The sequence below is a fragment of the Oncorhynchus keta genome, chromosome 19 (assembly GCF_023373465.1).
Source record: "Oncorhynchus keta strain PuntledgeMale-10-30-2019 chromosome 19, Oket_V2, whole genome shotgun sequence".
Classification (NCBI taxonomy): Eukaryota; Metazoa; Chordata; class Actinopteri; order Salmoniformes; family Salmonidae; genus Oncorhynchus; species Oncorhynchus keta.
Window position 1 is genome coordinate 29,295,629 of NC_068439.1, and position 26,256 is coordinate 29,321,884.

The 26,256-nt window shown below is 45.3% G+C and overlaps 1 protein-coding gene across 7 annotated transcripts in view; it reads left to right on the forward strand.

Annotated features, from left to right (window-relative positions):
- The window catches only part of LOC118371171 (phosphatase and actin regulator 4A-like), a 46,893-nt gene extending 20,762 nt beyond the window's left edge, over positions 1–26,131 (forward strand). For 5 of the 7 annotated variants that reach the window (XM_052470172.1, XM_052470171.1, XM_052470173.1 and 2 more), the window contains 12 exons: positions 10,743–10,913; positions 11,068–11,148; positions 11,453–12,580; positions 13,042–13,461; positions 18,257–18,848; positions 19,055–19,308; positions 19,610–19,775; positions 19,894–19,949; positions 22,153–22,214; positions 22,432–22,569; positions 24,981–25,057; positions 25,300–26,131. In XM_052470172.1, the coding sequence (XP_052326132.1) occupies positions 10,743–10,913; positions 11,068–11,148; positions 11,453–12,580; positions 13,042–13,461; positions 18,257–18,848; positions 19,055–19,308; positions 19,610–19,775; positions 19,894–19,949; positions 22,153–22,214; positions 22,432–22,569; positions 24,981–25,057; positions 25,300–25,315 (3,161 nt within the window). In that variant the 3' untranslated portion in view covers positions 25,316–26,131. Of the gene's footprint in view, positions 1–3,033; positions 3,606–3,737; positions 3,913–10,742; positions 10,914–11,067; positions 11,149–11,452; positions 12,581–13,041; positions 13,462–18,256; positions 18,849–19,054; positions 19,309–19,609; positions 19,776–19,893; positions 19,950–22,152; positions 22,215–22,431; positions 22,570–24,980; positions 25,058–25,299 lie in introns of those variants that run through there. The other 2 variants (XM_052470168.1, XM_052470166.1) reach the window with 2 other exon arrangements.
- Positions 26,132–26,256: the final 125 nt, after the last annotated feature.

Below are 26,256 nucleotides of genomic sequence, written 5' to 3' on the forward strand. Positions count from 1 at the left end.
TGTCTCTACTATTATTCTGACATTTCACATTCTTAAAATAAAGTGTTGATCCTGACTGACTGAAAACGGGGAATTTTTATTAGGATTAAATGTCAGGAATTGTGAAACTGAATTTTAATGTATTTGGCTAAGGTGTATGTAAACTTCCGACTTCAACTGTAAGCAATAAGAAGACCATATTTGCCCTTGACTCCTGTGTGTGACTTGATAACACAAATTCCACAATACTGATGAATTGAGTCATGCAGTAGCCTGTTTTTATTCAGCTTAACTGTTTGTTCTTTTCATAGTTGATGTGACGAGGAGAAAAACATCTACCTATTAATTTTCACAGAATCTGTTTCCTTTTGATATTAGGCTGGTATGGTTTCCCAATAGAGACCAGCTGACAGCCAGGGATGGTTCCCAGGGTAGTGGGCCTGATTAGGACCTTTTTATCAAAAAGATCACCTATAGCCTCGCATTCCTAACATTCCTGCCTGTCATTTCCCCCCTTTTGTGTCGTTACTTGGTTCCACCTCTAGAGAGGGCTACAGTGGTGTGCGCTATAGCTCAACAAAGGCAAAGGTTTTGGAATGGAGTTGCGTCAGATTTGAGAAGACACACATTCAAAGTCAAGGTAATTCACTGTGGACATTCACACACTGACAACTTCATTAAGAATAGTTGGCTACTTTTCTGGGTTGTAAAAATAGCTACTGTTTGAAACATTGACATAGGTTTGAACTTGTAAGTTATCGAGCAAAGAATTGTTCTTCCTCTAATTGAACAGTTTAGGCACGTTATGTTCCTTTGTCAACTCATTGACTTCATCATAGTTGCCTGTGCCATTGAGGTGCTTTACAGTGTCAACAATAAGCTGCACATTCCCACAGACAACTAGTCTGTCAATCGTTCATTGATTTATGGTGTAGCTCAGTTAGTAGCGCATGTCACTTGTAGGTTCAATTCCCGGCACCACCCATAAGTTTAAAAAAAAAAAAAAAGTAAAAAGAAATATGCATGAGCCTCTAAGTCACTTTGGATAAAAGTGTCTGCCAAATGGTTATTATTATTATTATTATTATTATTATTACTACACTGTGGCCAGTTTGTTAGGTACACCCATCTAGTATTGGGTCAGACCCCCCCTTTGCCTCCAGAACATCCTGAATTCTTTGGGGTATGGAAACGTTGCTCAATTGGTATCAAGGGACCTAACGTGTGCCAGGAAAACATTCCCCACACTATAATACCCCTGCCATCAGCCTGTACCGTTGACACTAGGCAGGATGGGGCCCGGAACTCATGCTGCTTACACAATCCTGACTCTGCCATCAGCATGACTCAACAGGAACCGGGATTATTTATCTTTCGACCTCTCCTCAAGAAGATGTATGTGCCCACAGGACTGGATGTTTTTTGTTTGTCGCACCATTCTCAGTAGCCCTAGACACTCATGCTTGAAAAGCCCAGGAGGGCGGCCGTTTCTGAGATACCGGAACCGGCACTCTTGTCTCCGACCATCAGACCTAGGGCTGTTACGGTGACTGTTTTTACAGCCACAACGGCATTCACAAGTCACGAACGCAGTCAAACTCCACGTGACCATTTTGTCACGGTAACTAGGCTTGTCCAAGCTCTGATGCTGCTGATGGTCATTAGTAGTCTACCAAACTTGCTAACTGCCTGGTACTGAGCACTCTCTTGTCCCTCTCATCACTCTGACATCAATGCAAATGTAACGTTCAATCAAACAGTAACTGAATGCTTCGTTACCTGTCTGCTTGCTTCATATAGCAAGCCACAGCCACGTCTGTTAGCACGAACCATTTCATTCACACAGTTCAACTCGGGCTATGTGAGTTTGGTTGTCTTTTATTGTAGACTAGTCTTTAATAGTTGAGTAAATGCAGTACTGTGACTGCGTAGGCTAATTAGGCTACTAATTCACTTAGTCTTAGGCAATTATAGCTAGGCTAAGGGAAGAAGCAACTGTTGATTCCTTCATGCTCCCAATCATAGTATGAGATGGACTTTCTGCACGTTGCTATTGGTATTACTTAATGTTTTCTCTATCTTCCAGCAGGGGTTACTGTGTTTTTCATAGCAGTTTATCACATTTTTAGGTGGGCTAATCTGTTATGTTTTGCCACAGACTGAGTTTGAGTGTAGGCATTTATTCATCTCTGCAAGATTTATTTTCCAGGAGCGATTCAAAATCATTGCTAGTTTGTTAGGTTATAGGCCTAGCTATTCACAAATTTGCACTGCAGTTGACCAGGCAACACTGACTGGTCTGGCAATTGCCAAGTCTGCTGTTGATTGTCAGTAAATGGAATGTGTTTGCAGACTTGAAGGGGTTGCATCCCTAGTCTAGTGCACAGCCCGCTCTGACATACCTTCTTCTTACCTCCATCCCTCTAACTAACCTTATCTCCTTAGCTATTTCTCCTCTCTCCCTTTCACTCTAAACAGACTGATTACATGTAACCACACCACTCACTGCTAATACAGTTCAGTACAACAGGACTGAAGGAAGAGTTGCTGTTTCTCCATGCTTAACAGGGATTTCTGACTGGCAAATTAAGCATTCACTGAAATCTCCTGTTCCTCTGTTAGTTCACTTCCCCCAATAGTCCCACTGTGAAAGAATGGACGGTTTTAGAAAGCAGAAACACCTATTGAGGAAATATGTGCTTTGGTTTAGAATTTAGCTTGCACTGAGATATTGTGGTGTTGATTTAGCATTGTGTTGGGGCATCTTAGCTGAGCTGTTATGCTAGTGTCTTCTCTCTTCCTCAACAGTTCTCTCCTCAAGCTGTCCATCCAAACTAATCCATCCATAAAATAAGAAAAGTGTTTCAATTAAGCTGTCAGCAACAGCTCTAACATTCAGCTGGCCTTCTATACAACAACACATGCACATTATCGGCTATATGGTTGACTTCGGGTGTGCAACACGACACCTGAGTGACATCACATCCTCTCTGGCTGGTGCAGAGCTCCACCTAGACTCGTCTCACCTTCCACCACTTCTCATGTTACAGAGAGAGGGAGAGACCTCCCCTCCAGTTACCAACCACTTCTCCTCAGGAGAACTGGGATCAAATACCATTTGAATTCTCTCATACTGTTTTGCCTCCTGTGAACTTTGCCATGAGGAATGACAGGCTTCGGAGTCTGCCGGTATACAACTGCCTTAACTGGTGTACCTTATTTATGAAGTCAGCTACACAGACAAGGGACTTTGCAAATTGTTTGAGTGAGTAAGTGTGTGTGTGTGTGTGTGTGTGTGTGTGTGTGTGTGTGTGTGTGTGTGTGTGTGTGAGCGAGACCGAAACACACAGTGAAATAGACAGAGGAAGGAAAGGAACAACGTGACCAGAGGGAGTAGGAGAGTCTTGGGTTACAGGAGCATTACGGCGGTTGGATTTGTTGACGAGGATCTTAGCAGGGGATCTATTTTTCCTCTGTATCCCTCCTCCCTACCGTGGACACCTGGAGAGTTGGGGGGGCCGGTGGGTCAGAGGGGACAAGGGTGTGGGATAGCATGGGACAGAGTGCCAGCGACGTGGAGACAGTGCCCCGGCAACACCAACCACAACCTGCTCAACACAACACTGGTGAGTCCAAGGACAGAACAGGAACCTGTACAGAACTTGAGGACATGAGCTTTTGTATTTGTTTTTGGAGGAGTTTGAAGTAGCCTACTCAGGAAAGCGCTATTTGTTTGTTTTAGCATGGAAGAACCTGCTTTTGTATTCGCTGCCTATGGAAGAGGAGTTTGTTTGTCGAATGTTTTGTAGAGAACTGTTTGTGTTAGCATGGAACAGAAAGGGTAGGTGGATATGGAAGATACGTGTTGCAGGGGTTTTTGTTTTGGAAAGCGAGACCGAGAGAGAGGAGGCGGAGATGGGCAGGCACAGACAGGTGAGGGAATGTATGCTGATGGAATGTGGTGATTGTGTAATACACCGACCTCACCGACCCACACTGCTGTCTAAACTCCTCTTTTCCCCTCTCCCCCCTCTGGTTTTTATGACGGAACATGGGTTTTTATGACGGAACATGGGATTTTTTAGTTAACAGTGGTGCTGGGAGTGCAAGGCACCATGCTGTATCACAACCGGCCGTAATTGTACGCCACCCTATGAGATTGCCAATTGGCCCACTTCGTCCGGGTTTGGCCGGTGTAGGCCATCATTGTAGATAAGGATTTGTTCTAACCTGACTTGTCTAGTTAAAAGAAATCTGCCGTTGTCGTCTGTTTCTCAGGATTCCATCATTAATTATGGTGCTGTACCGTTTGCTTAGCCTAAAGCCCCCATCGTTCCTCTCTAATATACAGAGACAAACACAGAAACCTGTTTTTGCGCTGTGACTGTCTGTCAGAGGGCGGAACACATAACTGTTGAATTTGGACAACTTGACTGCTCCATAGTAAACTGTGCAGGGAGGGGTCTCTTGATGGTGTGGTGGCTCACTGTAGTTTATTAGGCTTGGATTGTGAGTTCCAGTCAGTGAGAAGAACACATTACAGTTTGATTTAGGCCTAATTGTCTCTGTACCATGCTGAGTTTAGGTGGGGGTGGTGGCTCATCTGAGATTGTCTTAGACGGGTTGGAATAAAACAGCATGCTACTTTCTGTGGACAAAGTCATCTCCATATTATCCTGCTTCTTCTTGTGCTCAAGTTTATTGGGCTTGTATTGTGACTTTCTAATCTGTCTTTAACTTAGCCCCTGTAGGTTTATTTGCTTAGTAAAAATGTGAACCACATGACACGGTCTGGTCAGTCAGTGTTTGCTGTGTCATGTTGTGGACTTTAATAGGTTAGCATTGTTTTGTTGTGCACTGTACTTTCAACTCTTTAATAACTAAACAAATTGCATGCCTTGGTTTAGCTATTTGTTTCTGAACAACTGGGTTTTATATTGGAGCCCTTTGGGGAATGTAAATGTAGTGTAGGCCTAGTATTAGTTGGAATTGCATACTTTAGACTGACTTGGTAATGTAGTTATTTACATACAATAAACTTGTAACACATGGTGGCAAATACAGTGGAGCACATGCAGTACATTCGGAAAGTATTCAGACCCCTTCCCTTTTTACACATTTTATGTTACAACCTTATTCTAAAAATGATAAAATAATGACCAAAGTTAAAACAGGTTTTTAGAAATTTGTGCAAATGTATAATAGAACAGATACATTTTCACAAGTATTCGGACCCTTTGCTTTGAGAAAAACCGAGACAGAGTTTTGTTAAGGCACAGATCTGGGGAAGGGTACCAAAAAAAGTGTGCAGCATTGAAGGTCCCCCAAGAACACAGTGGTCTCCATCATTCTTAAATGGAAGAAGTTTGGAACTACCAAGGCTCTTCCTAGAGCTGGCCGCCCAGTCAAACTGAGCAAGCAGGGGAGAAGGGCCTTGGTCATGGAGGTGATCAAGAACCCGATGGTCACACTGACAGAGCTCCAGAGTTCCTCTGTGGAGATGGGAGAACCTTCCAGAAGGACAACCATCTCTGCAGCACTCCACCAATCAGGCCTTTATGGTAGAGTGGTCAGTCGGAAGCCACTCCTCAGTAAAAGGCACATAACAGCCCGCTTGGAGTTTGTCAAAAGGCACCTAAACAAGTTTCTCTGGTCTGATGAAACCAAGATTGAACACTTTGGCCTGAATGCCAAGCGTCACAACTGGAGGAAACCTGGCACCATCCCTACGGTAAAGCATGGTGGTGGCAGCAACGTGCTGTGGGCATCTTTTTCAGTAACAGGGACTGGGAGACTAGTCAGGGTCGAAGGAAAGATGAAAAGTAGAGAGAGATCCTTGATTAAAACCTGCTCCAGAGCGCTCAGGACCTCAGACTGGGGCGAAGGTTCACCTTCCAACAGGACAACAACCCTAAGCTCACAGCCAAGACAACGACAGGAGTGGCTTCGGAACAAGTCTCAATGTCCTTGTGGCCCAGCCAGAGCCCGGACTTGAACCCGTTCGACCATCTCTGGAGAGACCTGAAAATAGCTGTGCAGTGACATAGCCCTTCCAACCTGGCAGAGCTTGAGATAATCTGCAGAGAAGAATGGGAGAAAGTTCCCAAATACAGGTGTGCCAAGCTTTGTAATGTCATACCCAAGGAGTGTCGAGGCTGTAATCGCTGCCAAAGGTGCTTCAACAAAGTACTAAGGGGTCTGAATTTTTATGTAAATGTAATATTTTGTTTTATTCTTAACCTGTTTTTACTTTGTCATTATGGGGTATTGTGTGTCGATTGAGGGGGGAAAAAATATTTAATCAATTTTAGAATAAGGCTGTAACGTAACAAACTGGAAAAAGTGAAGGAGTCTGAATTCTTTCTGTATGCACTGTAAGTATAATTGTATTTCTTTACTACAGTACTCCTGTGCATGCTTCCACTCCATGCGTATATGGTATACCACCTCCGTGCTATGCTCATAGCAATAGAATGTCATTCGAACTTCATGGCTACACTACTCAATGCAGTTGTCAGAAACTATGTTGACTCAGTGCGTGTCATGTCATTGTTATGGGTCATTTACCTTATGGACCATTCGGTATGACTGCTGGTTGAGTAAGAGCAAACCAAGGCTTCTCTGGCAGCTCTCTCTGCTTCTCTCTGCTTGTCATGTTCACCATGAAACAATGGGTACATTCACCTTGACAATATTGTCACAGATTTCTGTTCAAACAAGATGTGTGTGTTGTAAAATATGTAGCCTGCATGCCAGTAAGACAGTGCTCTGCCTGTAGATGGATGTCAAACTGTTTCTTTGATGGCCTGTCAGTCTCTGTGGAGCAGTGGCCCGTCAGTCTCTGTGGAGCAGTGGCCCGTCAGTCTCTGTGGAGCAGTGGCCCGTCAGTCTCTGTGGAGCAGTGGCCCGTCAGTCTCTGTGGAGCAGTGGCCCGTCAGTCTCTGTGGAGCAGTGGCCCGTCAGTCTCTGTGGAGCAGTGGCCCGTCAGTCTCTGTGGAGCAGTGGTTACCATCAGTCAGTCCAGGGTTGTTTGACTGTGCCGTCACCTTTTATTATTAACTCTGATACCTGCTTTCTCTTCTCACGTTGTTGCGTTCTATTGTAACACAAGGACGCCTCGCCCCACACAGACAGAGCCCCTTCCAGCACCAATTAGTGTCTGTCTGTCCAGGAACAGCTGTGAGGCTAATGTGTTTGACAGAGGGAAGGTTCAACGCCCACCACCGCTCCCTGTCCCCCACATCACTGCAGTGCCATACAGTTCAGGTTAGGACCTCTTGGTCAACTGGGGATCACACGAGACCCATATAGGAACTAAACGGACAAACAGACTTGTTTATCTCAAAGAGAGACATGCATCTGACAACATGGTTGTGCATTTAAAGGGACTTAAAAAGGAACACTCATTTTGAATGAGATGAATCATTCACAGCAACGTAAACTAAGGCTTAGACTTCATCCGAAATGAGTTAATGTACTATACAGTGTAGCTAAGCTGACAGTTATGGTAACCTGGCATAGTGATTGCTAGTGTTTTGAAGTTCAGTTGGTATTGATAGTTCTGGTGACCATGATAAAGTATGATTCCTCAGTTGTTCCTGTATGGAACTGTCTGTACCCAAATGAAATGTAATATCCTGAGCTTTGCTGCTGCTACATTTAGCTTAGACTAACCTTGAGAAGAACAACAGTATTGCTGGGAACTACATCTCTGAGTGTTCACTGTTTCCAGACCAGCACAATTACCACGTGGCCTGGATGTGGAACTACAGTATTTACAGTATATATTATGCATACTAGATGCATATTCTCAGATGAATGTTGGCATTAGGTCTGACGTAATCTTCAGGCTAGATGCTACAGACAAAACAACTGACCTCAAAGTTCTGGTGTGATTCTCTAATTGTTTTGTTTTTGCTGGCACTGTGACTGGCTTGTCTCGCTCACTCTCAAACTGTTTTCTGTGGAACTGGTGCCTGCCTGCCACAGGGATATCAACTCTCATTTTCCCCTTATGAATCCTGGCCCCGTTTCGCACCACTTCCCATGTCTTGTCTCCGACCCCTCTCTTTTTGCTGTTTTGCTCTCCCGCTTTCTTTCTTTCCTCTCTCCCTCTCTCTACTAGTCTTTTATAACATTATCTATTTGTTTAACAAACGCCCTCAGTGAATTGCACTGGTATGCAGTTTTTGGAAATAAATTTAAGGGCATAATATACCTGTGTCTGTCTGTCTCTGTAAAATTATCAATCAAGTGAATTCGATCGGTTTCTCTCCGCTTACCTTTCATCCCTCTTTCTCATGCCAGGGTGTTTTCTGGTAAGAGTCAGAATACAGGGGGATGAGGGATGAATGAATGAATTTGAAGATGCAAATTGCCACTGTCCCCCATAGACTGGACTGTTGTGACCTCATCAATATAAGGCCGATGACTGTAACATATGTCTGGTGTTTTTATATAGATCTCTTGCTATTCAAAGCTTCCTGGTTTGTTCCTTAGGGAGTGACTCAGCCAGTCAACCATCAACATGCTCTATGTCCTAAGCACCGTCCTCTTGTGCAGCAAGTGTGTGTGTGTACGTGTGGTTGACTTATCACCTAAGAATGTGTGGATATTTCACGCCCATAATAAGTCTTCCTTGCTCTATTGCATGGTTTACAGCAGCATGTGACGTCATCAGCTGGAGACCAGTTATGAGTCATGATTTCTGGGAGACTAACCTTATCCTCTCCAATGTGTTGCTTGTTTGTTTATTCTGCTCTCTGTCTGCAGTTTCTGTAGTAATTATGTTTGTACTCTTGACAGGAAGTGTGTTGGGCTTATGTTTGTATTGAAACCGTATTGAAACCATCCCACTCTCTTTCCATGCTGGTGGGGAGAAGTCTCAGTTCAATGTTAGACTCGGCAGCCAATAAGAGTGGAATTCAGAGCAGCCTTCAGCTTTAAGCCTGGCGAAGTCTGTATTGTGGTCTAGTATAACACTCTGTACAGTCGTGGCAAAAACGTTTTGAGAATTACATAAATATTAATTTTCAAAGTCTGCTGCCTCAGTTTGTATGATGCCAATTTGCATATACTCCAGAATGTTATGAAGAGTGATCAGATGAATTGCAATTAATTGCAAAGTCCCTCTTTGCCATGCAAATGAACTGAATCCCCTAAAAACATTTCCACTGCATTTCAGCCCTGCCACAAAAGGACCAGCTGACATGTCAGTGATTCTCTCGTTAACACATGACTCTGTCATGCTGATTGAGTTCGAATAACAGACTGGAAGCTTCAAAAGGAGGGTGGTGCTTGGAATCATTGTTGTTCTTATGTCAACCATGGTTACCTGAAAGGAAACACCTGCCGTCATCATTGCTTTGCACAAAAAGGTCTTCACAGGCAAGGATATTGCTGCCAGTAAGATTGCACCTAAATCAACCATTTATCGGGTCAAGAACAATTTAACAGCTCTCTGTTCAATTGTTCTTGACCCGATAAATTGTTGATTTAGGTGCAAACAGAGAGCGGTTCAATTGTTGTGAAGAAGGCTTCAGGGCGCCCAAGAAAGTCCAGCAAGTGCCAGGACAATGTCCTAAAGTTGATTCAGCTGTGGGATCGGAGCACCACCAGTACAGAGCTTGCTCAGGAATGGCAGCAGGCAGGTGTGAGTGCATCTGCATGCACAGTGAGGCGAACACTAATGGAGGATGGCCTGGTGTCAAGAAGGGCAGCAAAGAAGCCACTTCTCTCGAGGAAAAACATCAGGGACAGACTGATATTCTGCAAAAGGTACAGGGATTGGACTGCTGAGGACTGGGGTAAAGTCATTTTCTCTGAATCCCCTTTCCGATTTGTTTGGGGCATCCGGAAAAAAAGCTTGTCCGGAGAAGACAAGGTGAGTGCTGCCATCAGTCCTGTGTCATGCCAACAGTAAAGCATCCTGAGACCATTCATGTGTGGGGTTGCTTCTCAGCCAAGGTAGTGGGCTCACTCACAATTTTGCCTAAAAACACAGCCATGAATAAAGAATGATACCAACACATCCTCCGAGAGCAACTTCTCCCAACCATCCAGGAACAGTTTGGTGACGAACAATGCCTTATCCAGCATGATGGAGCACTTTTGCCATAAGGCAAAAGTGATAACAGTGGCTCGAGGAACAAAACATAGATATTTTGGGGTCATGGCCAGGAAACTCCCCTGACCTTAATCACATTGAACTTGTGGTCAATACTCAAGAGGCAGGTGGACAAACAAACCCACACATTCTGACAAACTCCAAGCATTGATTGTACAAGAATGGGCTGCCATCAGTCAGGATGTGGCTCAGAAGTTAATTGACAGCATGCCAGGGTGGATTGCAGAGGTCTTGAAAAAGAAGGGTCAACACTGCAAATATTGACTCTTTGCATCAACTTCATGTAATTGTCAATAAAAGCCTTTGTAATTATACTTCAGTATTCCATAGTAACATTGGACAAAAATACCTAAACACTGAAGCAGAACTTTGTAGAAATTAATATGTGTCATTCTCAACTTTTGGCCACAACTGTACTTAAACATGACAGTGGAATGTAGCAACAACCAGCTCAGGCATAGTTCATACTGTAACGTTACTGTTGAAGACATACTATAGAGTTAGTTAGTGCCCAGTCTATAGAGGAAAATCAATCCCTTTTTACGAATAGGGAAGCAGTAGGCCTATTATCATTTTCTATCCCCCTTATTATCTTATATCTTGTAATAAGCATCATGCCATTCCCCTCCCTCTCTAGATGATGAGGTGGACTTGCAGCATAGTACGACAGGGAGCGAGGGGGGGAACTCATCAGGCGAAACCCCTCCCTCCAAACGCAAGGGAAAGTTCTCCAGCTTCGGCAATATGTTCAAGCCCTGGAAGTGGAGGAAGAAGAAGAGCAGTGAGACGTTTCTGGAAACCTCAATAGGTACCTACCCTTTAGAAATAGTAACCTTGATGTATGGATTATACAACTGTAAGGACCTGTTATCTTAAGTCGGCTCAAGTCTTCATGGTCTCAGACAATGTTACTCATCAAGCCACCTCTGTTACGGGAAAATGAAACATTTGTTTACTTTCAGTGTTGGAGAGGAAGATCTCAGTAAGGAGACCTCGTCAGGAGCTGATTGACAGGGGAGTGCTGAAAGAACTTCCAGAGAATGGTATGCAGACCAATGCCCGTATCCACAAAGCCCCTCCGAGTAGGAGTACTGATTTAGGACTGGTTTAGCCTTTTAGATCATAATGAATATGATTATATGGAAAGATCCTAGCTCTGCACTCTGACTCTGAGATGCTTTGTGCATACGGGCCCTGATGAGTAAAGGACCTACAGAGATACTAGTGGCCTATATTTTACGAACGACAAACAAAACTATAGTAGGGTAACAATTTTAGAGAATATTGATGTAGAGAATATCTTTGCTGACCTCAAATTCCTTATCCGTATGTGTTTCTGTGTGACAGAGAGCAACGATGTGAACCACTCCAAAGTTCCGGGGGTGAAGAATGGCCAGACAGTATCCATGGACGTTGAGCGGGTCTCTGAGTCGGGGGTGAGGGGGTCGCGGGGGGAGCCAGGCCCAGGGCTCAACCCCACTTGGCTGCCCCAGGGAGTGGACCCCCGGCGGGGCACTGTCCCTTCAGACGACCCCCGGAGCAGGATCAGGGTGCCCTCCGATGCCTCTCGCTCCAACCGAGCCCCACTGGACGTTGACTCGCACGCCAGGCTATCGGCCATAGATCTGGAGAGACGGAGCAGACTGCCCTCTGACGTGTCGGAGAGGAAAGGAGGGTCATTACCGAGAGGACTTGCTCCGGAGGACGGGAAGCACCGGAGAGAGGGGAAAGAGGACAAGCGAGAGGAGAGGAGAGATGGGAAAGAGGAGAGGAGAGATGGCAAAGAGGAGAGGAGAGATGGGAAAGAGGAGAGGAGAGATGGGAAAGAGGACAAGCGAGAGGAGAGGAGAGATGGGAAAGAGGAGAGGAGAGATGGGAAAGAGGAGAGGAGAGATGGGAAAGAGGAGAGGAGAGAGAGGAGAGATCCTTGTGATGAGAGAGAAAGAAAGGATCAGAGGAAGGAGAGAGACCGGGAGGGAGGCGAATGGAGGGATGATAAAGACAAGGAAAAGAGAGACAGGAGAGATGACAGGGAAAGGAGGGACAGAGATTATCGAGAGGAGGACAAGGAGAAGAGAGATGCGAAAGGAGAAAAAGATGACAGGAGAGAGGGAAAAGAGAAAAGAGACGAGAAGAGAGATGATCGAGAGAGGAGGGATGACAAGAGAATCGATTGTGAAAGGAGAGATGCTCGTGATCGCAGGGACGATGGGGAGGAGAAGGATAGGAGAAGGAGTCCTAGGGCTGGGAAACCAGAGACTGGGAAAACAGAGACTATCTTGAGACCTGTAGAAGGGAGTCGTCCGGTGGTGAGACCCCACTCTGAGATGGAACTGAGGCCCAGTCTCCATAAGACCTCCTCAGAGGACCCCCGTAGCAGGGTCCGCCATGCCTCCGAGACTAACTGTGGAAGCACCCTGCCCAGGTACATGCCATCTGAGGAGACCAAACGAGGGGAGACCCGCGGAAGAGCAGGTAAGAAACTGCCTGGGATGTGTAAGTAAATCCTCTCACTTGTACGTCTGAAGGTTGCTCTTCAGCTGTTGGAGAAGTTCAACAATTATTAGTGGAAAAAAGCATTTTAAAGCAGTTTATTGGGCACTTTGCAAGGGCAATGTCTGCTAATTGAGTGTCTAGGAGATTCTTTCAAATCTACTGTGTTGTGTATATATGGTAACTTGTAAATCTCCTTGTTCTCACCCCTGTGAAAGGTGTGAGGACTTGACCAGTATCCGCCTTTAGTTAGTTAATCTGTTAAAAAGCTGCTTATTGTCTAACGTTGAGTTGCAGCTTATCTCAGCTCTGTGTTCTATGTGCTCAGCACTGTACAGTAACAGTGTGTGTTTGAGGCTGCACTTTGAGCCCCAAGGGCCAGGTGGAATAGAAACACTTATTATCCTTCTGACATCCGGTCTGTCTCCGTGTTTTGTCTGTAGAGTCCACTGGTGTCCGCTTCGCCCCAGGCCCCACCCCAGACCCTGACTCCGCCTTTAACTCCTCTTCCTCCCGGAGAGCTCAGCCTCCTGCCAAACAGGCCATGCTCCCTCCCAAGGGCCAACCCACCACCACCACCTCCATGGAGCCTGGCCGGACCTCCACCCCACCTTCCTCCTCCTCCTCCTCTACTTCCTCCACCTCCTCTGCAATAGCGGTGGCCAAGCCACCCAGGACTGTTTCCCTGGTCATCAGTGATGACCCTCCTCCCAGCCCCGTCCCCCCTGCGCGGTTCAGCCATGTACCCCCATCCTTCATCCCGGGAGAGTCGGCCACCCCTCCCCCTGTACCCCCCCATGCCAAGCAGCCACCTGTACCCCCACCCAAACCCACCAACCGCAACAGCAACCTCGCTCTGCTTGGTGAGTTTACCCTGCCTCTGCTCCCTGTTTGTACTGCTGTTTCACTCCATTATGTTACTGGTTATCATTGTTTTACATAGGTTTATGGATGAGGTAAGTCCGGTACCCCTCAAGTAAAGTGTTACAATTACGTTTGACCTTTTTGAGCCCAAGTCAATGACTCTGGTGTTTCTAAGTGTCCTGTTTCAACAGAATGTCCTCCTGCAGTATAGTGGTCGGTCTCGATGTGTACTGAAACACAGGTTGTTCTATGCAGTACATAGGACTTTTCTCAATTGGATTTGCTCAACTCCTGCATCCTCTCTCACATCCTTTTGAAAAAAGTCTAAGTTAATCGAAGAGAGGGAATGTGGAAGAAAATGCGTTTGTATGAAATGACTGTCCTCTGCTCACATCAGGCAAATTACTTTTACAGGGGTGGACGCCCAAAATAAATGTATAAAGTAATAAAAACAAATTATGTTTGTTTAGTAAGACATTTTTATAGATAAAATGTTTGCATAATTTTCTCCTTCGAGAAAACAATGGTATGTGGCAGAGTTTAAAACTCTTCCGTAAAGGACTTGAGTAGGATATACTTGTGCTTCTTCGCCAAAACAAGGCTATTGAGGAGGGGAGGACCATCTTCCATTTGCCTACTAACGAATTGACACGTTCCTCGACCACTCATCGGTTTTCCGGTCACAGAGGAGAGAGGGCGGAGGACAGACGTATGTCCAAACAAGAAAAGGCCCTAGTCTGCAGTTTGTGTACAGCGAGACAGTCTCCAAAGAGAGGGGCAGGCAAGGGCTTTTCTTTACCGGGGTTATTCAAGCTCAGCTCACACACACACACATACAATGCTGTGCTCGTGCTCTTCCAACAGGCCTGGAGCAACTCCAGAGCATCCAGGGCTCTGATTTGCTGCCTCAGTTTTCCATATCCTCTGCCCCAGCTGCCCTAGGTCTGGAGCCCATTACAACAGTCTGTATAGTGACAGTTGTTGTGACTCGGGCTGTTGTGGTGACCGGTAATTGGTAGCCTACCAAATTTGCTAACGGCCAGGTACTCAGCACTCTATTATCCCTCTAATCACTCTGGCATCAATGAAAATCTAATCAAACACTTCATGAGAGCCCATGAGCTCATGTTGCACAACATTTCTATAGGCTATCAAACGGTGTTGGCCTCTATTAAAAAGAGGAGGATCCCATTAGATTTCTATAGGCTAGGCCTACTGTATTTATTTCTCAACTTTCCTAATATTAAGCAAATATTAAGCACATTGCTTATCATTACAACAGGAGTATAGCCTACCTGGTTGGCATTAAAATGAACTACAGGAAAAGCATCCTCCATTCATTCACTATTTAAATACAGAGATGACATGTATTGTTTTCAGCTGTCCCTGTTTTAAAACAGATGCATGACAACGGTCCATTCTAAATCAAAACGGATTTCACACATATATTATTTAGTATATGTAAAGACAAGATTAAATCAAGAATAGTCTGATGGGTGACAATATTAGCCTATCACTTGTGAATGATATATTATCACTTGTGAACGATTTTTTATTTTTTTATTTTATTTCACCTTTATTTAACCAGGTAGGCTAGTTGAGAACAAGTTCTCATTTGCAACTGCGACCTGGCCAAGATAAAGCATAGCAGTGTGAACAGACAACACAGAGTTACACATGGAGTAAACAATTAGCAAGTCAATAACACAGTAGAAAAAAAATGGGCAGTCTATATACAATGTGTGCAAAAGGCATGAGGAGGTAGGCGAATAATACAATTTTGCAGATTAACACTGGAGTGATAAATGATCAGATGGGCATGTACAGGTAGAGATATTGGTGTGCAAAAGAGCAGAAAAGTAAATAAATAAAAACAGTATAAAAACAGTATGGGAATGAGGTAGGTGAAGAAGGGTGAGCTATTTACCTATAGACTATGTACAGCTGCAGCGATCGGTTAGCTGCTCGGATAGCTGATGTTTGAAGTTGGAGAAGGAGATAAAAGTCTCCAACTTCAGCGATTTTTGCAATTCGATGCCCAGCTTAAGGCAAGAAACAATGCCTTTTTTCTTATTTGAACTTTTTCGAGTCCTAGTCCACACCTCATGTAGCCTAGCCCATAGGCCAATATGTTTTGAAAAGGTTTGCATCACAGCTAAAATGACCAAATAGCTCCTTAAAATGAAGCACATGAACCCGCTTTCCAACCGGTGTGGAGCCTAACTGGCATACATAAGCAGCACGAGTTTCAAGTTTGGGGAAGATCATTTTCACCATTTAAAATTGCACCTTTATAATAAAAGCATTGCATGCATAACCTCATTTGTGGTCACTTTTGATAAAGGTGTTTTCCCACAAATGTAACATTGGCGCTTCTAGCCTACTGCAATGTGTGCATTGCTGCGCTTATAGTGTGACGCAGGCAGCACTCAGGGAGAAGGGCTGCAAAAGGCATGGATTATTTTTACGGTACATTATTTCCACACAAAGAGGATGCCGCCGGGAAATTCAAAGCATTATCAGATGCTTCTCAAATTGTGAATGAGAGACTGATGAAGTGTGAACAGCCTGCGCAAAAAAACAAAGCAGAGCTCATGCCTTTCAAGTGACTTATTTTCAAATCATCATTAGTTGCATCATGAAGCCTTACAATGTATTAAACATCAAAACATATAGCCATACATATAACATATAGTATTAAAAATCAAAACATATAGCCCAATGTTTGTAGAACTATAGTTACATTATTAACTCTGAATTAACCATATAAGAGTACCTATTTTTTTGTTAACCGCTCAGCACATGTCCGCACTTCCTCAAATAATTTGGAGAAAATATCCATTATTTTATTCAGCTTTGTTCAGTTGTATTCTTCATACTATAAAATAATGCCATGGAATTTTAAGCAAATCTTGTCTGCTAAAATTAACTAGTGTAGCCCACAGCCATATGGCATAGCCAGATCAGTACTTAACATAAGGACAACTCGGTATGCTATTCTGTTCTTATGAAGTGGACTACATTTTCTTCATATGCATCTTCAGACCTGTCTAAAATAAGTAATGGATTTATTGTGAAGGTATAGGCTATAATACATGGATTTATTGTGAAGGTATAGGCTATAATACATGGATTTATTGTGAAGGTATAGGCTATAATACATGGATTTATTACACTTTTACACTTTTAAAATGTAGATGTACCAAAGGTCTGCATCAGTGGCTTGTAGGCTGTGTGGAAGCCAGGAGATGCTTAATGTGTTTTTAAATTAATGGTCAAATACCATGAGACCGACAGTTATTTTCTTGACAATCACCCTGTGATGAAATTTCGTGACCGCCACAGCCCTAGTTGTGACACAATTAGGAAAGTCCTATGCCATTCTGAGGGCATATAGTCCTCATAGATGCGTTACTCCATTTCACAATCGCATCTGGCTGACAGAGTTGTGTACAGCAGAAATTATAGTATTCATTATGTGGATCTCCTCCCTGATAGGCTTTCTGAGTCTGTATTCTGATTGGCTGCTACACTGACACACAGTGCATGTCTCCTGGCTAATCCCAAGAGTGGCGTTTGTCGATGGTTATGTAACCCTGTCATTGGTCGTATACCATACAGGATCCACAGAATACAAACATCCATTCTGTCACTGCAAGAGAGAGCAGGTTTATGTATCACAGTATATACATACAATAGGCCAAAAGTCCTCACCAGTCTGTCAACAGACAATCATGCTGCCTGGCAGTTTTCTATATCCCAAGCCTATCTTTAGGTTAGATATTAGATATAATAAGATGTTAGATATTGAGGTAACAATCTGCCTCCTGGGCAACAGTGGCCAGTTATTCAGTGTCCCGCACCTTCAACCAGCCTGTTGAAGGCCTTGACCTCTGACCTCACTCATCTCTGTCAGCATCCACATTGAACGGAGCCTCAAGGGTCCACGGTCCCCATCCTCCGCACGACTGGACAAGTTGAAGGCAGGGGGAGCTGGGCCTCCTCTCCCTGTCCACCAACCTCTACTACCGACGGGCTGAACAAGCCTCAGATACCATGTCCTGAGGGGCACAAGCCTGCCATGCTGTTACGCTGTCCATCCATGGGCTTAGCACTGAATAATCGTAACCGTTCCACAGCACGTGTTGTGACACAACCAAGTCTGATGGGTTAGTCTGACAGGAACTGATGACACTGAAACAACTGTTCCCCGTTCTGCCCATAGCAAGTGATGTGATGCACCACCAGCAAAGATTGATTGTCCCCCACTTTATTCATTGCATGTCAGATTGAGTTGTGGCTGAACTGACTGCACTAACTTGACTTGGTTGAAATGAAAACAATGCATGGAAGTTAGGCTAACTGCCAGGCAGTGTGCCCCCGCTTGTTGGTTGTCTTCTTTGACTTTAAAGAGAGTTCAAGAGAGACTGCTGAGGCATGTGAAGTGACTTAAAAATAATGGATTAAGACTAATAAAATGCTTTTCAGGTTGTTTTCAAATTCCGGTTTTGATACTGCACGGAATGATTTTCACCTGAACCATAGGATAAGATATGGGCCATGCTACTAATATCCAGATTTGATATCATCATGATTTAAAAAATATATCCCATCCATCCACAGGTTAAAAATGCATTGTGCCATCATGAAACTAAACAACTCATCATAATCCTTTTAACCAGTTTTCTTAAGTGTGAATGTGATGCTTTGATGCCCTCTCTCCCTCTGACCTCTGTCAGTTCTGTCCCTGTAAATGACCAGTATTCATTCTGTTGTGTGTTTTTGGTTCCATAGCGGAGCTCTCTCAGGCTGGCAGTGGTGTCATCGTGTTTCCTGCCCCCACCAGGTGCTCTCCACCCACTCCGCCCAAGAGGATGACCCCCGTCACCAAGAGCCTCTCCGACGACCCGTCCCTTGAGGCAGAGACCTCCTTCCCATCTAGTTCTGCCCCTGTTCCAGTCCCCATACCTACTGTCTCTGTACCCCCCAGCGCTGACCAAGATGCCAATCGGGACACCCTTAAAGCAGTAGGCTTCCAACTACCCACCTCTGACCCTGTACCACGACCTCTGTCCCATATACCCATGTCCACTCCTAGCTCCCACCCCCACCTACCTCTCCCCAACTCTGTCTCCGTCCCCCTCTCTATCCATCAGAAGGATCCTCCCAGCCCCACCACAGAGCCACCCAACCACCCCCCAGCCTCAGTCCCAGCCATCCCCCTGCACATCCTGATCCAGCGGGCCCTGTGCTCCCCCAGCCCGGCCCAGGCTAACCCAGACGGATCCCAGAGAGCCCACTCCATGCTGTTTGAGTCCCCTCCAGAGTTCCTCACTGAGGCTGGAGTCCGACGCTCTCTACCCATCACCATAGAACTGCTCAGACTGTGAGTGCTGAACTTATCATGCTTCCATAATGTCACAGCATGTCTATTAACCACAATATCAACTGGAACAATATTGAGTTAAAAATGTGGCTCCAAACGTAACAGAACAATTATAGACATACTTCAAACACACGATCACACACTATTCAAGAGTCAGACTAAAATTGTTGACATTTATCCCTCTTTCTTCCGATCCCTCTCTCCAGACCTGAGGATGATGACTTCAACATGGAGGAGGAGTTGGAGAAGCTACACCCCAGGCGGATGCTGCCCTCCCAGCCCCCCAGGCAGCCTGAGCTGGAGCCCAGGAGCAGAAGGGTTCTGATGGGGGAACCCAGGGTCAGTGTGATCCCAGAGGGCCGGGGGCACGGAGACAGCAGTGAAGAGGATGAAGATGAGGAGACGGACTCTGACGGACCCATCCTCTACAGAGATGACGATGAAGACGAAGATCCACCAAGTAAGTAGATCTAAAGTCTGTTGATGACATCACATGGGGCTGGTGTTTATTGTAGATCTGAAGTCTGTTGATGATATCACATGGGGCTGGTGTTGATTTCAGTCTCAGAAGTTAAAAAAGTACAATACTATTAGGAAGACACTTTCATTATTAGTGAACATCAATAAGGGGAATTCAATTTGAGCCTGTGTCTTTTGATTTTCTTCCTTCATTGTATGCATTTTACTACTTGCAAATGAGTAGTCTAATGTGATGCAGAGCCCCAAGTTAAACTGTGTCTGTTTTTGTCTGCACCACCCAGGTGCCTTGGCGAGCCGTGTGACGAGGAAGGACACCCTGGCCCTGAAGCTGGAGAGACAGCAGGAGAGGGAGGAGCAGGAGGGAGGAGAAGGACAGGACGGAGTCGGCTGGCAGAGCAGAGAGCAGTGGGAGGCACTCAGGAACAAGATCGGTACTACACTCAACAGGTAACTACATCCAGAGACTGGTGTGTGTTGGGTGGGGGGGTGTGTTCCCCTATCCTGAACGTGTGCGTGTGCGCTCCCCTATCATCAACAGGCGTGTGTTGTGTGTTTCTTTAATCAGGAGGTTGAGTCAGAGACCCACAGCAGAGGAGTTGGAGCAGAGAAACATCCTTCCAGGTAACTCTCGCTATCATATTTTTTGTCTGCATTTTTATGTCAGATTTTATTATGTTTCCAGTCAATGTCAACTTCATGCTTCATTCAGTTGCTTTAATGTCTGTTACATCTAGATAGACAAGCATCTCTCTGGTTTTACGAGTAACCAAAACTGTATCTAATACAGTGTGAGATGACATCTGCCATACATCAGTCTACCCTCTAGTGGTCTGTAAAAGTACTTCCATACAAGAAAAGATATGGCTTGCTTCACTGTGTAATTTGACCATTGCACTTGTTTGTTCTTGAGTTTAGCATTGGGACGAAAACAGTAGTGCCAACACTTTTTCAGAAGTTGAGATTATATTTTCAAAAACCTATTTCTGCTCAGGTATCCAAAATGGAATGTTTTCACATGTCTTATGGTTGTCCTCAGACTACTCTGAAAGCTCTACTTAAAAGCTTTGTCCTTAGACAGCTTTGTAAAAGGACTACACAATGTGCAGAGTTAGTCTTAGACAAAGGACGTCCTTGTCCCCGAGAGGGGAAAGACTGATTCAAAACAACTCCTGTGCTGTGTAGACGCCAGGAGAAGCTCAGGGCCCTGAGTGCTTGTCTAGGATCAGGTCCCCCCTGACCATATAATCATATTCATTATGATCTAAAAGGGAAAAACAGATTCTAGATCAGCACTCCTATTCTGAGACGCTTAGTGAATATGGGTGCTGTCTGTCTGTCTGTCTGTCTGTCTGTCTGTCTGTCTGTCTGTCTGTCTCTCTGACTGCCTGCCTGCCTCTGTCTGACTGCCTGCCTGCCTCTGTCTGACTGCCTGCCTGCCTCTGTCTGACTGCCTGCCTGCCTCTGTCTGACTGCCTGCCTGCCTCTGTCTGACTGCCTGCCTGCCTCTGTCTGACTGCCTGCCTGCCTCTGTCTGACTGCCTGCCCGCCTCTGACCGACTGCCTGCCTGCCCGCCTCTGACCGACTGCCTGCCTGCCCGCCTCTGACCGACTGCCTGCCTGCCCGCCTCTGACCGACTGCCTGCCTGCCCGCCTCTGACCGACTGCGGTGTTTCTGTCTTGCCTCTGACCGACTGCAGTGTTTCTGTCTGTCTGGCCTCTAACCGACTGCAGTGTTTCTGTCTGTCTGGCCTCTAACCGACTGCAGTGTTCTGTCTGTCTGGCCTCTAACCGACTGCAGTGTTCTGTCTGTCTGGCCTCTAACCGACTGCAGTGTTCTGTCTGTCTGTCCGTCCTCTAACCGACTGCATTGTTCTCTCTGTCTGTCCGTCCTCTAACCGACTGCAGTGTTCTGTCTGTCTGTCCGTCCTCTAACCGACTGCAGTGTTCTGTCTGTCTGTCCTCTAACCGACTGCAGTGTTCTGTCTGTCTGTCCGTCCTCTAACCGACTGCAGTGTTCTGTCTGTCTGTCCGTCCTCTAACCGACTGCAGTGTTCTGTCTGTCTGTCCGTCCTCTAACCGACTGCAGTGTTCTGTCTGTCTGTCCGTCCTCTAACCGACTGCAGTGTTCTGTCTGTCTGTCTGTCCGTCCTCTAACCGACTGCAGTGTTCTGTCTGTCTGTCTGTCTGTCCTCTAACCGACTGCAGTGTTCTGTCTGTCCTCTAACCGACTGCAGTGTTCTGTCTGTCCTCTAACCGACTGCAGTGTTCTGTCTGTCTGTCTGTCCTCTAACCGACTGCAGTGGTCTGTCTGTCTGTCCTCTAACCGACTGCAGTGTTCTGTCTGTCTGTCCTCTAACCGACTGCAGTGTTCTGTCTGTCCTCTAACCGACTGCGGTGTTCTGTCTGTCTGTCCTCGAACCGACTGCGGTGTTCTGTCTGTCTGTCCTCGAACCGACTGCGGTGTTCTGTCTGTCTGTCCTCGAACCGACTGCGGTGTTCTGTCTGTCTGTCTGTCCTCGAACCGACTGCGGTGTTCTGTCTGTCTGTCTGTCTGTCCTCGAACCGACTGCGGTGTTCTGTCTGTCCTCGAACCGACTGCAGTGTTCTGTCTGTCTGTCTGTCCTCGAACCGACTGCGGTGTTCTGTCTGTCTGTCTGTCTGTCTGTCCTCGAACCGACTGCGGTGTTCTGTCTGTCCTCGAACCGACTGCAGTGTTCTGTCTGTCTGTCCTCTAACCGACTGCAGTGTTTCTGTCTGTCTGCCCTCTAACCGACTGCTGTGTTTCTGTCTGTCTGCCCTGATGGAATGTCTTGTCTTATTGTAGCCAGGAACGAAGCTGATATCAGGGCAGAGAGGAGCGAGATCAAACGCAGACTAACGAGAAAGGTTAGCCTGACACACACACTGCAGAATGAAAACACACAAAGAGACAGTACATTATCCTGCATATATACACACACTCCGGTGATAAAACAATCATACACAGATATACAAATAAAACACTTAAATGTAACTAATCACCATAAAGTGTTAACTTAGCATTTTAGTTCCAGACAAGCATTTTAGTTCCAGACAGTCAGTGTGTTTTCTTTCTACCCGGCAGCTGTCCCAGAGGCCCACCATAGCAGAGCTTCAGGCCAGGAAGATCCTGCGTTTCCATGAGTACGTAGAGTGTACCACAACTCAAGACTACGACCGCCGTGCAGACAAACCCTGGACCAAGCTCACGCCCTCTGATAAGGTGAGACTCAGTTAAAGGGCATTTTCAAAAATGTTCAACTTCATATTAATCATCTCCAGCACTATCCCAACATCATGTGAAAATGGTGCGTTTATATGTTTTGTAAAAAAAAAGATGAAGGGAGATGGATGTTTCCAATGACATCATCAGTGTGCATCATGTGATTTTGACCAACTATGAGTATGCATTAACTACAAATTGCCTAATTGTCTCTAATTGGTAGATGTCATCTTTTTTTACTACAAAACATAAACATAGCTATTTTCATATGTTGAGGTGGTCCTGGAGATGATGAATATAAGGTTGTAAAAAAATGGTAAGTGTGCTCCTCAACTGTAATAGAGTCATAGTAATAACAGCCTGTCATACACTTTTAATCCTTTGTACCTTTATTTATACCAGGAAGTCTTGTGAGGTTTAAACCTCTTCATACTGAGAGATCTTTTATCATTTCAGCAGGGTTTTGAATTCCAGACACATACTGTGTCAAACAAAAATCCCAAGAATGCAATATAATCGCTACTTAATGGCTGTGCTGAGTTGTCCCCAGGATATTACCTGGTCCAGTGAAGCTAGGAGAAGAGGTTGAAACAGAAATTATAGCATACTTTCTGCTATTCAGAGGTTTAAAATCCGTCACCATTTCTTAGATGAGAACTGACATTTGCGGTTTTATTTTTAATTTGCAGAACTTTTATTGGCAAGTTAAACTATTGAGAAGTTCACATTTATGATTGGATTGAAGTTCTGAGATGCCAGGATTTGGATACGTGTGCCATCGCAAAAAAACTGCAAAAAAAGAAAGGTCCTCCTACAGTCAACTGTGTTTATTTTCAGCAAACTTAACATGTGTAAATATTTGTATGAACATAAGATTCAACAACTGAGACAAACAGAATAAGTTCCACAGACATGTGACTAATAGTACTGGAATAATGTGTCCCTAAACAAAGGGGGGGGGTCAAAATCAAAAGTAACAGTCAGTATTTGGTGTGGCCACCAGCTGCATTAAGTACTGCAGTGCATCTCCTCCTCATGGACTGCACCAGATTTGGCAGTTCTTGCTGTGAGATTTCTGGGGGGAAATAGCCCTGGCCCTCACCCTCCGATCCAACAGGTCCCAGAGGCGCTCAATGAGATTGAGATCTGGGCTCTTCCCTGGCCATCGCAGAACACTGACAAATCATGCACAGAACGAGCAGTATGGCTGGTGGCATTGTCATGCTGGAGGGTCATGTCAGGATGAGACTTCGGGAAGGATACCACATGAGGGAGGCGGATGTCTTCCCTGTAACGCACAGCGTTGAGATTGCCTGCAATGACGACAAGCTCAGTCCGATGATGCTGTGACACAACGCCCCAGACCATGATGGACCCTCCACCTCCCAATCGATTCTGGTCCAGAGTACAGAGCTCAGTGTAATGCTCATTCCTTCGACGATAAACGCGAATCTGACCATCACCCCTGGTGAGACAAAACCGCGACTCGTCGTTGAAGAGCACATTTTGCCAGTCCTGTCTGGTCTAGCAACGGTGGGTTTGTGCAAATAGGCGACATTGTTGTCATTGATGTCTGGTGAGGACCTGCCTTACAACAGGCCAACAAGCCCCCAGTCCAGCCTCTCTCAGCCTATTGCGGACAGTCTGAGCATTGATGGAGGGATTGTGCGTTTCTGGTGTAACTCGGGTAGTTGTTGCCATCCTGTACCTGTCCCACAGGTGTTATGTTCGGATGTACCGATCCTGTGCAGGTGTTGTTACACGTGGTCTGCCACTGCGAGGACGATCAGCTGTCTGTCCTGTCTCCCTGTAGCGCTGTCTTAGGCTTCTCACAGTACGGACATTGCAATTTATTGCCCTGGCCACATCTACAGTCCTCATGCCTCCTTGCAGCATGCCTAAGGAATGTTCATGCAGATGAGCAGGCACCCTGGGCATCTTTCTTTTGGTGTTTTTCAGAGTCAGTAGAAAGGCCTCTTTAGTGTCCTAAGTTTTCATAACTGTGACCTTAACTGCCTACCTGTAAGCTGTTAGTGTCTTAACGACCGTTCCACAGGTGCATATTCATTAATTGTTTATGGTTCACTGAACAAGCATGGGAAACGGTGTTTAAACGCTTGACAATGAAGATCTGAAGTTGTTTGGATTTTTACAAATTATCTTTAAAAGACAGGATCCTGAAAGAGACATTTTATTTTTTTGCCGGAGTTTGTCTGATTCTGGAGAGAAGAGCAGACACTGGCTTGCTTGTCAATTGATTCTCATTGAAAAAAGCCTGAAGTCTAGGCACTAATCGTTTGATCTCTTTGTCTGTACTGTACAGAATTACAAAGTAGAACTGCTCTAGGTTGTTCCTGCCAGTACAGTGATTCCGGTGTTATGTGATGCATCTTCCCCCTCTATTATTGTAGGCTGCCATCCGCAAGGAACTTAATGAGTTCAAGAGCTCTGAGATGGAGGTTCATGAAGAGAGCAGGATCTATACCAGGTTAGTGTCCTATACAACACCAATATCTATAAATTATTCGAAATGACTCCTCAGATTTAGCTGAACACTTCAACATTTCTTCCAACTTTATGGTTCATATTTTATTTACTTATATCCAGGCCTGGAACTCCAAACTAACCAGGATTTCTCTAAAACTCAACTGTTGTTGAATGTTGTAAGTTGCAGCCCTATATCTTCCTAGCCAGTGTGCATCATGACTTTCCTCCATCCTCACTCCTCAGATTCCATCGACCTTAGCTGTGCTCCCTGACCTGGCTGAAAAAGAAGAAGTTAAATGCAATACGGAGCCGGGGGTTTGCAGGACTCCAATATGGAACGCACAGACCCCCTTCCCTTGTTATGGAACAAGCCTGTTCCTCTCCCGGAAGGCACAGTATTGATGGCTGTATCTGAAACCATGGCCTATCTGTGACCATGGACTATGAATTTGTGGATGTGGTTCCTTGGTCAATCCAGTCATTGTTGAAGCCACGGACTAGAGGTGAGTCCCATCGGTCCAAGCCCTCAGATATGAAACCATGGGGCTACTGGTACTACTGTACTGCAGCGTTGAGCTTCCTGACAAGATGACCCATGGGGGAGCAGGAGGTGAACAACAGAGGTGGTGGTTTAGGCCTATTTCAGAGGACATTTTGTTACTTCCCTGTGCCAACACTGTGACTTACAATAGGCATGACAAAAGGGACAGAGATTGACAGAGAATGTCCTGTTTTGTTCATCACATCTACATTCTCTGTCGCTACCTAAGGTAAGAATATTCTGCCTTCTGCACCTGCTTTTTAGACTTCCCTCAACACTTTGCCATATTTTTATTTCAGAAGAGGAAAGAATTGTGTACGTATTAATTGTTGATCATTATGATGGTTGACATTCATACACGGTGGTACTAATGATTTAATGTCCAAATAAATGAGATGCTGAACTTTGTTAGACTACATGACACTGGTGAAACCCTCCAGTGTGTGTGTGTGTGTGTGTGTGTGTGTGTGTGTGTGTGTGTGTGTGTGTGTGTGTGTGTGTGTGTGTGTGTGTGTGTGTGTGTGTGTGTGTGTGTGTGTGTGTGTGTGTGTACCCACTGGTACTAGCCTTATCGCTGTTGGGACAATACATGGAGGGGTATGAAAACTGTACAGAGGAAATGGCTATATGTAGCCTACATATCAGTGACGGGTTTAGTT